Source organism: Strigops habroptila, chromosome 7, assembly GCF_004027225.2.
Source record: "Strigops habroptila isolate Jane chromosome 7, bStrHab1.2.pri, whole genome shotgun sequence".
Taxonomy (NCBI): Eukaryota; Metazoa; Chordata; class Aves; order Psittaciformes; family Psittacidae; genus Strigops; species Strigops habroptila.
Window position 1 is genome coordinate 62,398,231 of NC_044283.2, and position 17,104 is coordinate 62,415,334.

A 17,104-nucleotide genomic window follows, 5' to 3' on the forward strand; every position below is an offset into this window, starting at 1 on the left:
GACATAACTTTATGAGCTCATATCCATGAATTATTTTGCGTAGGTTTTGTTGTTTCGCATCTGTGTCGCAGTGCTAGGTAAGGTCTCTTAAGAAAAACCCTTATTCATCTATCTGCTTGTTTAAACATCTAAAGCATTACCTGAATGGTGATACCTTTGTGATACTACAGTAACATTTCTCTTACTCAAGTAAGATAGATTCTCTTTATATGAGATGCTCAGTGAAGACATGCAAGAAACAGCCCAAACTTCAGTTCACTGTCTAAATAGGTAACACTGGGTAAGGGTGTCACTGTCCCCTCAGTGACAACTGAAGGGAAGTCAGATGCAGAGATAGAAAATGATTTATCTGAGGTTTTAAGGCAGATTCCTGAAAGACCCCAAAACGAAAGCCAGGTCTTCTGTGCCCCATGAACATTCTTTGTCTTTTCCTGAGAAAACATGTTTGTTGTGGAAAATATTTTGGCAAACATATGTTATACCTCTTGTCCCACAGCAGCTCTGTCCCCTTACGGAGGCTGCATCTTTGCTATCGCTCCCTGCACACATCAGCCTCCTGCGTATTTCAGTGCAGCTCTGCTTTGGAGCCATGCCTGAGCTTCCCCTTTCCACCTACAGCTGATGCTTTCTTTGGTCATAGGCATCAACTTTAACATTATTGGTACAGCTCTTGGGTTTCGGCACATCTTGCCTGCTCCATTCATGACCTGCTTAGGAGTCTCTCTGCTTAGGTGCTGGCTGGTGTTACTGCATTTGCAATCAGAATTACTGTTTTTCTTCTACCTTGCATTTCAGACATCTTTGTTACAAACTGGTGTTTAGTAAATAGTTTCTTACCTTACATCTAAAATGCCTGTCCCTGAAGCTTGGTAGTTCTTACAGCACCCACTATGTAAGCCTGTAACACACTGTTGTATTTTACACAGAACTGGTTTTTTGAACTTTGCATGCTGGCAAATCCTGCAGCTTGCTTTAGAGTTTGTTGTACTTCTGTGTCCTCTCCTTCCACCCTTCTTCTAGAAATCCTCTGCATTGCTTTTGATTGCATCTATTGCAAACCATTTGTTCTGGCTGCCCCAGATCCCTGTGTGCCACCTCTGGATCAAGGCAGCTAAAATAATCTTCTTTCATGCTGCTCCATGGCTTCTTTTATTCTTCCACCTCAAATTCAAGCACTTTGAAAAGTCCATGTGGTGGTCTGCTCATCTGATATGCTGCATCTCTTTGCTCTACCTATGTTCCTCCCACAGAGCAAAGCGTCTTTTGAGTCTCCAAGTTGTTAAATGCCAGCCTATTTCCCTGGTTGCCATGTATTTCTCTTCTGCTAAATGTTGTGCATTAAATACCTGCTGTCTCCTCAGAAGTGCTTCTGTGGGGCTTTACAGGACTGAAATAATATGGTTGTGATTTATGGCTGTTTTGGTAAACCCTTCAGAAACCTTCTGCTGTACAGATAGTAACTGATTAAATCAGAAATCAAGTACTTAGTGAACTGGTTTAAGGGAATGGAGTATATTGGGAAACTTAACCTCTACTTTGTCTTTCTGCTTTAGATTATCAACTTCTTTAGCATGAGAATGGCCCCAGAACTAAGACTTGTCAGGCTGCTTTGTCATATGGCATGTGTAAGAAGATTTGAAAAAGCTCAAACAAATAGTTTGCTTTTTTGCAAAAAGAAAAATCCCAGTCTTGCCTAGAAAAAAGTAATGAGATCTCTCTTGTGAGTGACACACCAAAAGTCTTTCCCAAATTAAACAGAAGAGATGCTCATAGTAAGGCCCACGACAAGTCACCAAGATTACTGGGAAGGCTAAAGAATGGGAATGTCTGCACTGATAAGAAGCTCGAAATGACTGAAAAACAACAGAGAAGAACAAATTGGAATTATGTAAATACATCCTCTAATAATGCGTTTTGGTTTTGGTTCATTCAGGACAGCACAATTACCTGTGTGCGGGAAGGAATGACTGCATAATTGATAAGATTCGGAGGAAGAACTGCCCAGCCTGTCGATTACAGAAATGTCTGCAAGCTGGAATGAATTTAGGAGGTAAGCAGAATATTAATAGTTTGGTCTCCTAATTTGATTAGGCAAAACCATGGGAAATGTGCAGCCTTTTTGTAGTTCTGGCAGCTGTGTAATCTCGAAAGTTTAAGATAGAATTATCCTGAAGAAGTGCTTAATAGCTAATAAGCTCTTTTGTCATTCTAAATCAGGTTTTGGAGATACTTATTTTATAGCTCAGAAAAAGAAGTGAGTGTTTTATGATGACAGTAATTTTAGTGGAATTTCATATAGCTAAAAGTATTATGGTTTCAAGTATCACATACTCTCCTTTGTGATGAGCATTCTCTTAAATACTGGAAAACATTTTACACCATCATGAAAGCAAATCCACGTGTAGTGAACCTCTCCACTTTTTTGTTGCTTGTTCAACATTTATATTTATTTCTGCAACTGTATGGATATGCAGTAGTTTTGATAATGTTACTCCACTGCTCATATGCCACCAAAAAAAAGTAAAACCTTTCCTTAATTATTATCAACAGTATTTTGAAAACAGTATGATGGCAAAACTTACAGTAGAGATTTTTTCTGTTGTTTTAATTCTTCAATTGCAATGTCTGCACAATTCTGGCTGTGCTTCAGTGGGCATCTTGTTTCAAGTTATCACCTGAGCAAATTGAATTACAAATCGCTTTTTTTCCCACTACTTTTAGGTTTATTGTGTTGTCTGTGAATGGGGCTTTGGATGCTGCTGCAGGTCCTTTCCCTGATGCACAGAGTGACCCTTCCCTTATAGAGTGTTTTCACTGTTCCAGAAAATTATAGCACGGCCACATTAATTCCTCCAAATCATTTCTCAATTTGCTTTTTATCCTCCTGGACATATTCCCTCCTAGTAGCTTAATTTATATCTATAGACAGATTTAGCTGCTTGTCTTTCATAGGTTATATGTAAAATCCTGGTTCCTGCCTGCTGCCTGGTACCTTTTTCTAACTCCCAGATGTCTTTTTCTGTCTTGTCTCCTGGCAGAAATACTCAAGCAAAGAACTCCTTGCTTTTTTGGGGATGTTAGCCTTGTTAAGACCTCTTTCAACTCCTTTCCCTTCAAGTTGCCTTCTAGGCCCCTTGTTTCTGCTTCTCAAAAGAAAATGGGGCCAGACTCTGGCATGCTGGGTGCTGACAGCTTTCCCTTGATTTTGATCTGTGCTATTGATACGAGCAAGGAAAGCAGAACAGCACCTTTGTTTTGATGAAGTGGGAGCTCCATGGTACTAGCTCCTTCTTTCCAAAAAAAGGTGCTGAAAATGCATATGGAGCAGGAAGGCCAGATCCCTCGAGTACTGGAAATCTTGCTGCAGACCTCCAGCAGCTGGTGCAGGGCATCCTCTGTTGTCATGCCCTTCTAGACAGGCATGTGTGCTTAGCACTCCATCAGAATACAGGGCTGCCATCTGACTTGATAACCTTTTGAAACTGCAACATGTGACACTTTGCAATGTCATGAGTTCATCACTGCCATTTCCTAGTGTGTTTCAAAGGATGTGTTCACACAGTGTCGACTGCAGTGAAAAACAAGTGAGGGGGTAAACTTTGCTTGAGAGGGGTTGCTTTTTTTATTTAGACACATTGGCTGGAATGCTGTAAATGAGGAATGCATTGAAAATCTTCCCCTGTGTTGGAGCTGGGTTGTCTGCTGGAAATTGTAATTAGCGATCTGCATTTAATGACCTAGAAGGCCAAGTCTGCCTCCACAGTGTACAGCTGGTGTGCAGTTGAGCTTTGCTGTTTAGCTGTTCTGGTGATTTTCTTCATGTAGAGGAACTAAACTGAAATTCTCATTCCTGATTTGATCCATTTATGACATATAAACGAACTAAAACGGCATTAAAAAGTCCTTCCATTACAGCCATGAGTGACATAGTGGGGGTATAGCTCTGAATGTCAATGCAATGCATTACCTTCTGCATGGTCCAGGAGACAACAGCCAGGTTGGGGGCAGAGAAGAGGGCTGCCTGAGAGAGGTAAAGTGCCTGCTGCTCAGAAGCAGAGTTACTGTTTAGAGGGCTCAGAGGCCTGCCAAATTATGCTAACAGACCTTTCAGCCTTTGAGCCAGCCTAGGTCTGGCAAAAAATGTTGGTAGAAAGGCCATTTGCTGCTTAGGCCATTCTTCTTACCCGGTGGTGAGAATCATAGAATGGTTTGGGTTGGAAAGGACTTCTGCCGTGGGCAGAGACACCTTCTTCTAGACCAGGTTACTCAAAGCCCCACCCAGCCTGGCCTGAGTTTTGCATTGGGCATCTCCAGAGAAGCAACACAGCATCTCAGGCTTAATTTTGGGAACTTCTCTGTGCTGTTGCAGGGAAGTTCTGATGGAGCGGAGATCATCACAAAAAAGGAGGTGGAAATGGGAAGAACAGAGATTAATGAGTATTTGAAACCAGTAATTTTCTCTTCAAACAAATTCCCAAGGTTTAGTATAACATTTTTTCATAATTAGCTCAAATAGACTGAATATGTTCATATTATTATGAAGATGCATTGGAGCTTATAGCTTCATTTGGTCAGCCAAGTTGTGCCAAGAATATGCTCTGATAAAAATAGACTTTTAACTGTTTATAATTTGAACTTACAGGCAAAATGTGCAAGTGTTGTGCTAAGCAGTTTGATCAGTAAGGAACTGGAGGAAAATGAATTTATAAATGCAGTGTAGCTTAAGTCCTGTTTGCAGCACAGTCCTTTCTATAGCTGAGTCACACTAAACAGTGCTGTGCTCTTTGTACGGCAGATCTAAGTTGAGCTTTCACTGTCTAAATGAAAGCAAAGATAAACACAAACCCCAAACTGTATCAGAGATGCCAGTGTGTTTGACTCCTGAGAAGTAGCGTAAGATGATATGGATAAGGGTCACGAGCATAGCTCAGGGCTGAAATGTCTGCAAGTTCCTGAAGCCATGGACACTTTTGCACTTGTACGTAATTATAATGTTTTATCCTTTTATTTTAAAAAAGAATTAATAAAATCTCCAGTTGATTTAGAAGAAATGTTGCCTTGGGGAACAAGGTCCTGTCTCCCATGGCCTTGAAAAGACCTTGACTTTCCTTTTGCAGCTTTCCCTGTCTTCAGATAGGAGTGAAAGACCCCAGGTTGCCACCCTGCTCTTCCTGCTTACTGCCCTGGGGGGTTATAAAGCAAATTGTAATTTGAAAGTTTGTGATCGTCCTCCTATTGTTACTGAAGATACTCATCTGTGTAGTGGAAAACTGGAAATCGGGAAGAGAGTTTCCATGTTTCCTGCAGCACATTTTTGCACAATCTCCAATTAATCCACTGATCTCTTCAGGTTTTTGTCGGGGTTTGTTGGGTTTTTTTCCCTTTTGGTTAGATTCTTTGTCAATATTTTCAAAATGTTCTTTCTTTTGTTTGCTGTGTGCAAGTGTCACGGGTTTGTTTTGATGGCATATCTCCTACTTCCCAGCATGCTGACTTTTTTTTTCCCTAAAAACTAACAAAAAAAGAAATAATATTTTGATGTGTGGCAGCATGCCGTGCTTTAAGCACCTTTTATAAATATGTATAATTCAGTGATACAAAATACACCTTTTCATGAATGCTCAACCAAATTAATTTGGCGGTTTTATTGTTTACCTTCTCCTTTTGTTTGTTGAAAAATAGGAGCATTTTCCAAGCTCTTAGATCCTCTAATAATCTTCAGAAAATTATTCATCAAGTCAGCAAATAATTTACCTAATTATGTTTTTTTTTTCCTCAATTTTTGTTTTGATTTTCTAAGAAGCATCTGCAACCTGTAATTTCTGCAAAGCTGAAGTTGCCAAATATCATGTTAATTCATCCTCCTCATTTCTATAAAGTCTGTGTGTGCACTGCAGTCAGACATATCCCTTTGGCAAGTAGGACTCCAAAACTTTTTTGGGTATCATGGTTTGTTTGTTGGCTTGTTGTTGTCAGGGTTTTTTTTTTTTTAACTCCGGTGACATATGCTAGACTTAATTATTGGAAGAGATTCAGATGAGCAACTGTACTATGAAGGTATGCTGGCCCATTTTTGGTTTATGCTCTTTTCAAGATCCTGTAATTAATTTTCAGTTAATTATGGACCAGAATGACTTCATGAATTATGAGGTTTCTTCCAACATACGCTGTGATCAGATTTGTCGAGTCTCTCACTTCTGCACGAGACATTTTCATTTGACTCCCACCTCATGCTGCTGTTCCTTAGTCGTGTCTGTCCCCACTGCAGCACTGGGGGAAGGGAAGGATGCCACAGTGAGATGCCACAGTCCCACCCTGGTGCTCAGCATGATTTCTTGTGCCATCCAGCAGTGCAGCTGATGGCTTGCTGCAGGGCCTGGGATGCTGCATTGCAACCAGGGCAGCGCAGAGCTCCTGCTTCCACTCCTGCTGTATGCCATGCCCTGTGCTGAAGCCTGGAAAAAAAAAGTATTTTGTATGGTGTGACCTGATGGGATCTCTGTCCACCCCACCGCTTTCCTTGGCAGGTTAGTCCTTGCCCCTCTGATGTGACTTAGTGAGCAGGCACAGAATCATAGAATCACAGAATAGTTTGGGCTGGAAGGGACCTTAAAGCTTATCTAGTTCCAACCCCCTGCCATGGGCAGGGACACCTTCCACTAGACAAGGTTGCTCAGAGCCCCGTCCAACCTGGCCTTGGACACTTCCAGGGATAAGGGATCCCTCCCTCTTCCGCTGTGCGATCAGAGAAGATCCCACTTGTGCCGTGTGATGCGCCATGCTTGCTTACGGGGCAGAAATGTGCTGAGAGGTCAGTGCCATGTAGGACTGCAATCCTTTCCTGCCTCTGCTCCTACGTAAAACACTGCTGAGAATACTGGTCCTGGTCTCCCACAACAGTGTGAAGCAGTTTTTTGAAGTACCCTTTGGATATCGAGGGGAAATAAAATAGATTTCACCTTGCAAATTACATAGTTCATCACTCTGTCTGCAGAGACTGCCTGTGAAATTTGAGTCTTGGGTCTGCATACATTTACATACGTAAGACACTTCATGCACAAGATGCCGCCTGAGATTTGTAGTCTTCACTTGCAGATATCCTTATTTTTTATACATTAAAATATTTCAATAATCTGAAAAATAGATTAAATGAGAGAATCAGTAATAAGATACAGTACTTCACCTTTTTGCCCAGCTTTCCATTTTCTGTTTAATAACTCATACTAGTAAGGATTTAAAACTGTGGTCTTATTTTCAGTTACTGCAGCTTATGTGGTTTATATTATCATTTCCAAATCTTTTTGAGAAAAAGCAATAGGGGAGAAGAACAGGGGAAAAAACCCGTGAATATTAGAAATCTGAAAACTAGGAACAACTTAAAGCAAAAACGTATCCTCTTGGCTTTCTTTTAAAATATCTTCTAACCAAGGTTTCATAAAGGAAATAAAACTCTGTGTATAAGAAACTAAAGCAATTTGGGGTACATGTATAGTTAACTTTTATTTTTCATTTAACTGTAAAGTATTTTGAAATGCCTATTAACTTTTAACTGCATTTTTACTTGCATTTATTATGTAGTGTTTTCTTCCGACGGAATCTAGTAAATTTTTTTGACTTGAACATTCAGCTGGGCTTGTGTCAGTTCTTCCAAGAGACTTTTACCAATATACAGCAAGATATGAAAGTTAGTTGTGGGTTTGGTGAAGCAAAACCTCACGTTGTCAGTTTTTCTCACACTTTAGCTGGACAGCTTAGTTGTGATACCTACCAGTGTCTAGGTTAGCATAAGTATTGTTTCAAAGAATATTCATGTTTTTCTAGATGTGACAATTTCAGAAAACATTCGTGTTAGAAATCCATCAAGTTCTGAGACTGTGTTAAAATCTGTGCTGTCTCTTAGCAGAGAAGCGAGGCAGTGATTTACCTACTTTTATTTGCATGTACAGTGTATTGAGCCCAAGTGAGTAATATAACCTTAAGGCATAGCCTGCAACCACACTGTCTTGTGCTGTGATTTTGTTAGCTCTCCCAAATTGTCTCATGGGTGTACTCACAAAAGGAATCAGCAGGGAAATCCCTGTTTCTGCGTGGAGTCCATGTTGGTGACTCTTCAGAAGAGGACATCCTTATAACCATCAGAGCAGTCACTTGCCACAACTATTGAGAAACTATTTGGGAATGATGATTTTAAAACGCAGAATTTTGAAGAGGGCTCGTAACATCAGCGTAATCTCTTAGGCATCAATTAAAAAAGAGTGTTGGAAGTGTGCCCTTGCACTTTGCATTTTGCTTATGATTTTATTTCATATGTGAAGGCAGCTCAAGAAGACGCACTGCAGTAGCCCGAAAGCACACGGCCTTCATCCAGCAATCCTTGATCAAACTCCTAATCAGGTTCATGTTCTCAGTCCTCCTTTGTTTTTTCAAGTTTTGCTGGTTTCAGCTCTGCCTTCTGATGAGTGCCCAGCTGCCACCAGCATTTGTCTTTCCTCCAGGAACAGCCTTTCAGGCTTTTGGCACAGGTCTGAACTCCAGACTTCCCTGTTTTATCTGCTGAACTCTCCATCGTACCATTCATGGCATAACACCCTTGGTTGCCAGCCTTCCAAAGGAGCTGCAGCTCTTCTGGGCTCCTGCTGGGAGTACATGTCCCAGCCTGCCTCGTGTCACGCGGTGGCACTGTGCATGCAGGCTCTGTGGGGTTTAGCCTGCTTTCAGCAGTATGCAGCACTCGCTGTACAGGCTCAGGGGTTGCTCTTTCCTGAGTGGTTCTATACGTGATGTCTTGCTTTGGTTCAAAACACAAAATGGAGAGGGGTGATCACAGCTTTCTGAGAGGAAGACTTGGGTCTTCCCAAGAGAGGTGCAAAAAAATCTCCCACTGTTGTGCTGCTGTTAGGCAATAAGACTGAAGCACAGTGGTGGCTCTTGCTTGGATACCTTCTGCCAGGCATTCAGTGGTTGGCTTGCAGGGATCCCCTGTGCGCTTTTAAGTTTTTCTGTCTGCTGTCAAGGCTCCAGCTTTCACCTTCAGGATGCTTCCAGGATAGATGTTGTTTGTGGCCTCTTGACTCCCCAAGACCAAGCGTAACTCCCCCACCCCCTTACACCACTTCTCTGTCTTGTAGAGCGTTTAGATTTAAGAACCTATTTTCCTGAGGATCATGAAATGAATTGCTGTTTATCTTTGTTGCTCATACAGATGCATAAAGCAAGTAAGCCCATAATACCCCTCCTTGTTCATTGCTTTATCTCATCATGCTGGAGCAGACCAGAGTGCTTCAGTGTTTCCAAAATTGTTCTGTGCAACTCTTGATGATGTTCTGTTTTTTCCTGAATCACCAAATCATCATGCTTTCTTCCACAGTGCTCTAAGTCCATATCCTTTTTACTCTTCCCCACAGTAAAGGTGTAGTCCCAGCCTTGAAGGCATGCCTGTGTCTCCTGTTCCTCTTTCCAGAGCTGCTGGTTATCACAGGAGCCCTTCTGAAACTTCCCCCTGTGGTCGGTTGTGATGTGTTTCCATTACTCACTTCCTCATCACTGTGAGAAGCTGTAGGAGCAGGAGGAACTTGTCCTTCAAGCTTCCACTAAGCCATTGCTTCAGAGAGTTCTCACCTGAGTAAGAAGGCGTGAAGATTTAACTTGCCATGCCTGATACAACTTTGGCCAAAATATGGTGGTCTCATTGTGCTGATTAGTGGTTTTTATTAAATCCCTCATTAGTTGCCTGCAAGTGTGCCATGGACCAATTTGAAGAGCCTGGAGTATAGCAGTGAGAGTGATCAGGAGTCTTTGCAACTTGACTAGTGGGGACAGATTGAATTACTTGGCATCGTTTAGTCCATAAAAAAGACTGGAGGGAAAGGTGAAGAGAGGAGCAGCAAGTGTTGCTTTAGCAGCAAGCGTTGGTAAAGAGGAAAGGAGATTATCTGCTTTCCATGTTTGTGAAAGCAGAACAGAAGTAATGAGCAGCAAGGAATATGCAAGTGAGGAAATGGAAAACTATCTGTTACTGTAAGGCCAGGGAAGCACTGGAATGGATGGTCTGGGGAAGATGCGGAGTCTGTCATTGGGTGTCTTAAAGATGAGATAAGGCAAACATTTGTCCATTTGTCAGAAATGACAAGGGTACAGTTGGCTCTGAGCAAGAGGATGGAGTGTCCAACTGTCCCAGGCCTCTTCCAGACTATGGTTAGTACTGTGTAAGTGGAGCTAAGCTAGATAATTTGTGTGCAAATCAAAAAAAAAAAAAAAGTGAAAATGCTATTTCCACATACAAGAAAGCTTTTTAGATTTTGACATCACATATCTTCATTGAATGAGCTACTCTGTATCTGTCCTCTGTGTGACAGTATGTTTTGAAGAAGCAATGGTGCAAAGACTATGCAAGTCATGTGCTCTTTTTTCTGACATTGTGTTGCTTTTTTGATTGTCTGCTACTTTGGCACTTCACAGGTTTTAAATTGACTCTAGAGCTGTGGTTTACTACAGTAATGTCACAAGGAAAATTTATTCAATCACAGATTGTGCCTTAGCACGTGAATCTGTTGTTCTTTCCCGTTGTATTCTCATATATGCTTTGCTTCAGAATTACCTTAGGAACTTGTATTTTGGTTTGAATCTTATTTCCGCATTTTTTCCCCATCAATTCCCAAGTGCATGCCTTTCCATTTTTAGTATCTGGTTTTTTGCTAGAATATGTGTGAGAAGTGGTAAGGACACCTGGCTCAAAAAGCAGACTTTGGGAGTTTGATGTTAGTAGAAAGAACAACCCCCAGCAGGTTATGAAGGAAAGACTGAGCACATTTAGGCCTCAGCAATACAGAACAGGCAAGAAGGTGGTGTTTAACAAAGAGGAAGGCAAGGTGAAGGCACCACTGGAGCATCCCTGAGCCACCCAGTACCACACATCTTCCTGCAAATTGGTGCTGGTGATTTGGGTGCTTTTGTAGTTCTCTGCCATCAGTTTTCCTGTTTCCTCCAATTCCGTAACATTTTAGTGATAGAAATCACTAAAGAAGGTGCAAGAGGAGAAAAACTGTGGAATCTCAAGACCGACCACAAGACCAGTCCACCCTGAATGGACAGTAAGGGGATTTGTCAGTAGGGAGTAGAGAAGATACTGATGTGGGGCAACAGTCCTGCCCTCAAAACGATGCAGTTGTCATACTGGAAATAAAGAGCTGAGGAAACCTGTCTGTGGCTTCTGGGTCTTTGGTCTGTCTGCACAATGACCAAGCACATTCAGGCACGTCATTTAGACATCCTCTTAGAGAGGCATGTGTCAATTTAGTCATTACTGGCATTTCATACACAACTGCTTCAACCTCAGGAGAATTTAGAGATGTGCCACTCTGTCAGTCGCAAAGAGATACTCTTTTTGATGATTCAGGTCGTACATATGGGTAACGCTGCAGAGTTGCATTTTTCCCTGGGAAGGTGGCTAATATCACATACAGGGTGTTTTAACTGTTCAGGGTGATTTATTGAAGCAGGAGGTTATCATGGTTATAGTATTATTTTTTTTTTTAATGACTTATCATGAACTGGATGGTGAAAAATATGGCTCAGACGACTACAGAAGACAAACCACCAGCTTGTATTTCACAGATAACATTGCTGTTCCTGGAAGTGGAGTAGATGATTTCTAGATGATGCAGGTCAGAGCAACAGCATTGAATGTATTAGAAATAAGGTCATTTGAGAGAAATCTGAGTTGATAGAGTTGATAAACCTGGGGGTATGGAAATCGTACAAGTGAGGAGACAAAGTATTTCAAATCTCTGTTACTTGGGGAAAAAAAACAAGAGGGTATGTGGTGCTTTACGATATAACCAGAAAGACCGCAGGGGGAAGTGCAGCACTTAACCAAGCTGAGTTCTGGTAATGGTAGTGCAAGAATAAAAATGAAGCATTTGAAGCATGGCATACTCTAGCATGGAGTGGAAGCATGAGCACTCAAGATGCAGGATGAGAGGTGCTACAACAGAGTTTGCTTATCGATGGTTTTGAAACCCTCTGAAAAGCTTGTTGAGTACCTGTGTCTCCAGTGTAAATATGAAGAGGAAATCTCACACGCAGTATATATCTACAAGACAGGGCAGTTGGAACAGCTAAATGTTATGATCAGGATGAAGGGCACCAAAAATCATGGGTATCAACCCAAATAAAAGCAAGAGAGAAGACTTGGATGAGGAACTCCTGCAGAAGGTTGGACAGGAATGGGTGTCTTGGGAGGAAGGTTGTCACTTGACACAAGGCAGAAACCAGTGATCATAGCCAAGAGCATTCAGTCTGGTACAGTGGAAGATTTTTAAATCTGTTCTCCAAAGTTTCCCTAACTTTGTTTTTAACCAAATTATTACCAATGCAAGCAGTTCAAGCTGCTGATGCTTCATTGCTGCAGGTGTCTTAGAGTTGTAGGCGGCATATACTGGAGTTGTAGGTGACCTAATCTTTACATTCATTGTTGGTATTTTACTGCCAGTCTTTGAATCTATTTGATGAATAGTTAAATCTACTGATGCATTTAGTAGACAATGCTTAGCTAGAAAATCATTGAATTTGCCATAAATTTGAAGAATGAATAAATAATCAGTAAAATATGAGTTTTGGGAGCATCTGAAAAGGACTGATTAAGATTGGCTTTCATCAACATTATAATTTTCTTTTGTAAGCTTTTTATAAGGCTTTGTTTATTGGATGATTTAAATATTTAGTAAATACATTTCTTTTGAAATTAATGAAGAAGTACATGAGGGAATTTTATATACCAGAATTGTTAGCTGTGAGGCTGTATTATGTCAGTTTGGGATTTTATATGAAATATATGTGGGGAAAATTTTCGTACTTTAGCCATTTCTCATTAAAAAGCTTTATCAAAAACAGCTTGATTTGATTTTAACAGGAAACCACTAATTGGCATTTGGTAAAAGTTGTTCCCACACAGGGAGGAGTACCCCTATGAAACTGTTATTTTTCAATTAATTATCACTTTGAGAATTGCTGAGAAACAAGCAAATGTGTTAGACATTTTCCCTGACAACCTAAATATTCCTGTAAAATGCACTTTGGAACTCAGCTTTCTTTTGTCACTTTTGTCCTTCTTCATGAGTGCGTAGCCTGAAGCTTGGCATGGCTAAAAAAGGGATTAATTTCCTCTGTCTCTTACCCAAACCCTCCCCAGTGCCTTCCGTTCTTGACTGCTGTGGACATCACTGTCCCACTCATCAGGCAAGTAGGTAACTGGAGCTTCATCGCGTCAGACCTCAAAATACACTAGGTTGGAGCTGGGCTTTCACCTTAGTTTTTCTGAGGCAACTGTGATGGCTTCCATGCTGGCTTTGCAAGGCTGCTTCTTTTGTCCGTCCTACAGAGGCCATCCCTGTGAGCAGATCTCTGTGTCCATGGATCCACAGTCCTGAATTCTGTGTGCAAAAGCTAGCGCACTGCACAGTAACCATGTCTGTTCCATGAGATGTGTGCAAGTGCTGTCATGAGGTGCCACGTCCCTGTAGGTGTTTGTATTTCTCCACTCAGTATCTCTAGCCATAAGTGTAGTCAGAAGGAAATAAGGAGTTCTTGTTAAAATATGACAAGATTTCTCATTAAGTGGGTGCATAATTACTTGAAATATCATTCTCCAAAAGTAGCTGAGTGGTTTGCTGCCACACTGTAAGGGCATCTGAAGTAGGGTCCTGTTGAGGGTCAGTTCTGGGTCTACAATTTTATTAATTACTTGCATAACAAAGTAGAGAGTAAATATGTACATCTACAGATTTGCAAATTCTCCCCCGTGGCCAGAATCACAATTCAAAAGCATCTTCAGTTCTAGTGTCTGAAATCTAGAGGATGGCATTTTCAGTAAGGTGCAGAGGGGTATGTTGAGAAGTGCAAGTTGAGGCGGGCAAGAATGAAATACCTGAGAGCAGATGTTTAGAGACTGCAATAAAGAAAGAGGCATGGTTGCATGATGGTTTTATGTTTGAAGTCAGCAATATAAAATTGTTGCAAAAATAGACAAGTTGCATTTGGTGCTAAGGCACTATTCTATTCTTGTAGAGCTGGCAAGTGTGGACCTGATGATTGCGATAGGACAAGAGGTAACAGCCTCAATCTGCACCGAGGAGGTTTAGACTGGATATCAGGAAAAATGTCTTCTCCGAAAGGGGTGGTCAGGTATTGGAACAGGCTGCCCAGGGAAGTGATGGAATCACCATCCCTGGAAGTGTTCAGAAACCATGTAGAGGCCCTCAGTAATATGGTTTAGTGGTGGTCTTGGCAGTCCTGGGGTAATGGTTAGACTTGATGATCTTAAAAGTCTTTTCCAACCTAGTCGATTCTATGATTGTGTCTGGGTTTCAGCACTGCTAGTCAGGGTGGTTTCCTTAACATCTGAACTGAATCTTCCCTCCTGAAATTTCATGTTGTATGCCTGAATAAAGGTGTATACAGACCAGACACTGCCCAAGGAAGAACAAGGATAAGAAGCAGCCTAGAAAAAAACACAAATCTAAAAGCAAGAGTTGAAGAAACTCAATTTATCTTAGTGTCAAAGAGAGAAATGTATTAAGAAGGCCATGATACCAGTCTTTCAATACAAAAAAGGAGGTGTAAGAGAGGGGACAGGAATGATAAGTTGTTCTTTATGGCTGCTGGGGAAATGATGAAGAGAAATCAACTTTTCTGCAGAAAAAAATGATGTGACATTGGAGATACTGGGAGAAAACTGAGTGGTTAGATGTTGGAGGCAGATGGGGGATATTGCGGAATTCCCTTTATTGGCGATTAATAACATACTGGGTTGGGCAAAGTGTAGTTGAGCCTGCTCAAAGCAAGAGGATAAACTGCTTCACATATATTGCTTCTGTGCTTTACAGTGCTGTACTGAAGCAGCATTGCACTGCATTGTATATTAGAATCTGTTCCAAACAAAGCAAAACGCAAACACTCCTGAAATTGTCGTATAAGTAAGCAAAATAACGAGCAGGAAATATTTACCTAGTTACAGTCAGTTTTATTAGTAGTTTAAATCCAACTAGAATAAAGAACCAAAATACGTTTATATTAACACAATGAAAATATGTACAATTATGTAGATTAAAATGTGCATTAGAAGCTCTTTCATCTGTGCTGTACTTCCCTTTTTGGTGTACTGAATGTGAACCAAGAACAAGAATTACATTCATGGATGTGCCTGGATCTCTGCAGGGTCTGACTGAAGGCAAGTAAAATGTGACATACCCATAGATCAGACTTCATACACGTTTATTCCTTGTCTTTGAGCTGTCCAATCCTGTCAGATTAATGTGTTACTTATTAATTAGTAAGCAGTTGTGAATGATGTTGGCAATGCCAAACTATGTCATTATTTCAGTTATGCCTACCATTTCATTCTACTGAATTCAGTCATTGGTTTTGAGCTTATTCTCCAGTTAAAGCTTGCTTCTGCTGGTGGAGGATAAGAAATTAGGAAATTTTCATTGCTTTGTTAATTAAACTCTACTGATTCCTCAGGCTCCCAGCAAGTGATACTGTTTTCTATCACTATCTCCTCTGGGTCACAGCTGTCAGAAACAGATTTTAAAATTTATTTTACTATATGAAGGCAGGACCCTTATTTTCTTCCTCACTAGCTGCAGCCTTCTTTTTGTATATTTAGACAAACTGTTTGGTCCCTTCAGCATATCCTAAATGTCACTGCAGAAATCACCTGCTGCTTTGCAAGAACAAAGTCCTTTTGGTGGTGTGTCTTAGATGATAATGTAATCTTGTGCTCTCCTTTTAAGTCCTGGTACAGCTTGTCCCTTGCTTCAGTAGTCACTTTTCATTTGCTTCCTCCCCTTGGTCTGTCCAGTCAAACCAATGACTCATCCACTTGGTCTTTGTCTTCTGGATTTATACCTGGCCCTTCCTCTTACGCACAGGACAACACTTGGGTCTCATTTAGGGGTTCTTCATCTACTGCAATTCTACCTGAAAAGCAGTGGTTTGCTTCCCAAAGTGGGTAATTCGTTTATGGAAGCTTTAGGGTCCTGTCTTGGTTGTTCGCTTCTCTGTTTCCTGAAAAATAAAGGGTGCATGCCTGAATGTTCTTTGTAGAGCAAATGGGATGATGCTGTAAGATCTCGTTTGCATAACTGCTTTGCACTTTATTCCATGCATTTGCGTGCATATGTGTGTGCATGTATATATATCAAAAATGTCTGTATTATTATCTAGAAATTTCTCAGCAAAATCTCATACTCATTGTGCTAGACACTTAAGTGAAAAAATGTCTGTACCAAGATAGCTCAAAATTTTCATATATGTCAAGATACAACAGATTTGGGGGAAGGGAAACACTATTTGTGGTAGCAGTAAAATAGCTAATGAGAACAGATGTCAGCTCACTGAAGAAAGTGAGGCAAAGGCACCAGTCAAACATGATGAAAAGATTCAAGGGAGGAAAAAGTGGCATTTTGATGGAGCATTTATCTATACAAAAGTGGAAGCAAGTGACAAAGTGTGTATGCTTGTTGAGGGCTCAGAGGGGCGTCTACCCAAAGGCTGGTACAGCTGCCTCAAGGGGAGAGTTGACAGCTTGATCCTTTGGTGATTCTGGTGCGGCAAGGTGCCGTAGGCTGCTTTTGGAGAGGAGAGGCAGGCAGCAAAAGAGGGGTGTGTGGGAAAGCCAAATTATACCTTCTTTGAAGTGCATATCATGATTTCTCCCCCCCTCCCCACCCCCTTTTGTCTTTTACATGTATTTACTCAAATAGCTGCTTTCTCTTCTTCTTTACTTCTGTGTTTAAACCTCCATCGCTTTTGTTGTTCTGTGCTGTGTCCATTTTGTTTTCCCCTTTCCTTCCACTGATGTTTCCTGCTTTACACAAAGGTAGCATATGTCCTTATAATGTGCTTTTGATATCACTTACTGATTCAAATATGTCCTGCAACATGGATAGAATAAAGATCTGTCGGGTCAGGATTAGTTCAGTCGTGGCTGTGGCAGAGCATTACATATGTGATGAATAAAGCTCTTAGTCGTCTGTATCATGTCTTTAGCTATGGAAATAATAATTGTTTGTTGATAGGCAGCTAGGTAAACTTTGAATATTCT

At 41.0% G+C, this 17,104-nt stretch overlaps 1 protein-coding gene across 6 annotated transcripts in view; it reads left to right on the plus strand.

The window, feature by feature from the left end:
• The window catches only part of NR3C2 (nuclear receptor subfamily 3 group C member 2), a 218,034-nt gene that overhangs the window by 158,593 nt on the left and 42,337 nt on the right, over positions 1–17,104 (plus strand). For all 6 annotated transcript variants that reach the window (XR_003992170.1, XM_030491507.1, XM_030491510.1 and 3 more), the window contains one exon: positions 1,934–2,050. Coding sequence is in view for 5 of the 6 variants with exons in the window: in XM_030491507.1 (XP_030347367.1) it covers positions 1,934–2,050 (117 nt within the window). In the remaining variant the exon portion in view is untranslated. The remainder of the gene's footprint in view (positions 1–1,933; positions 2,051–17,104) is intronic.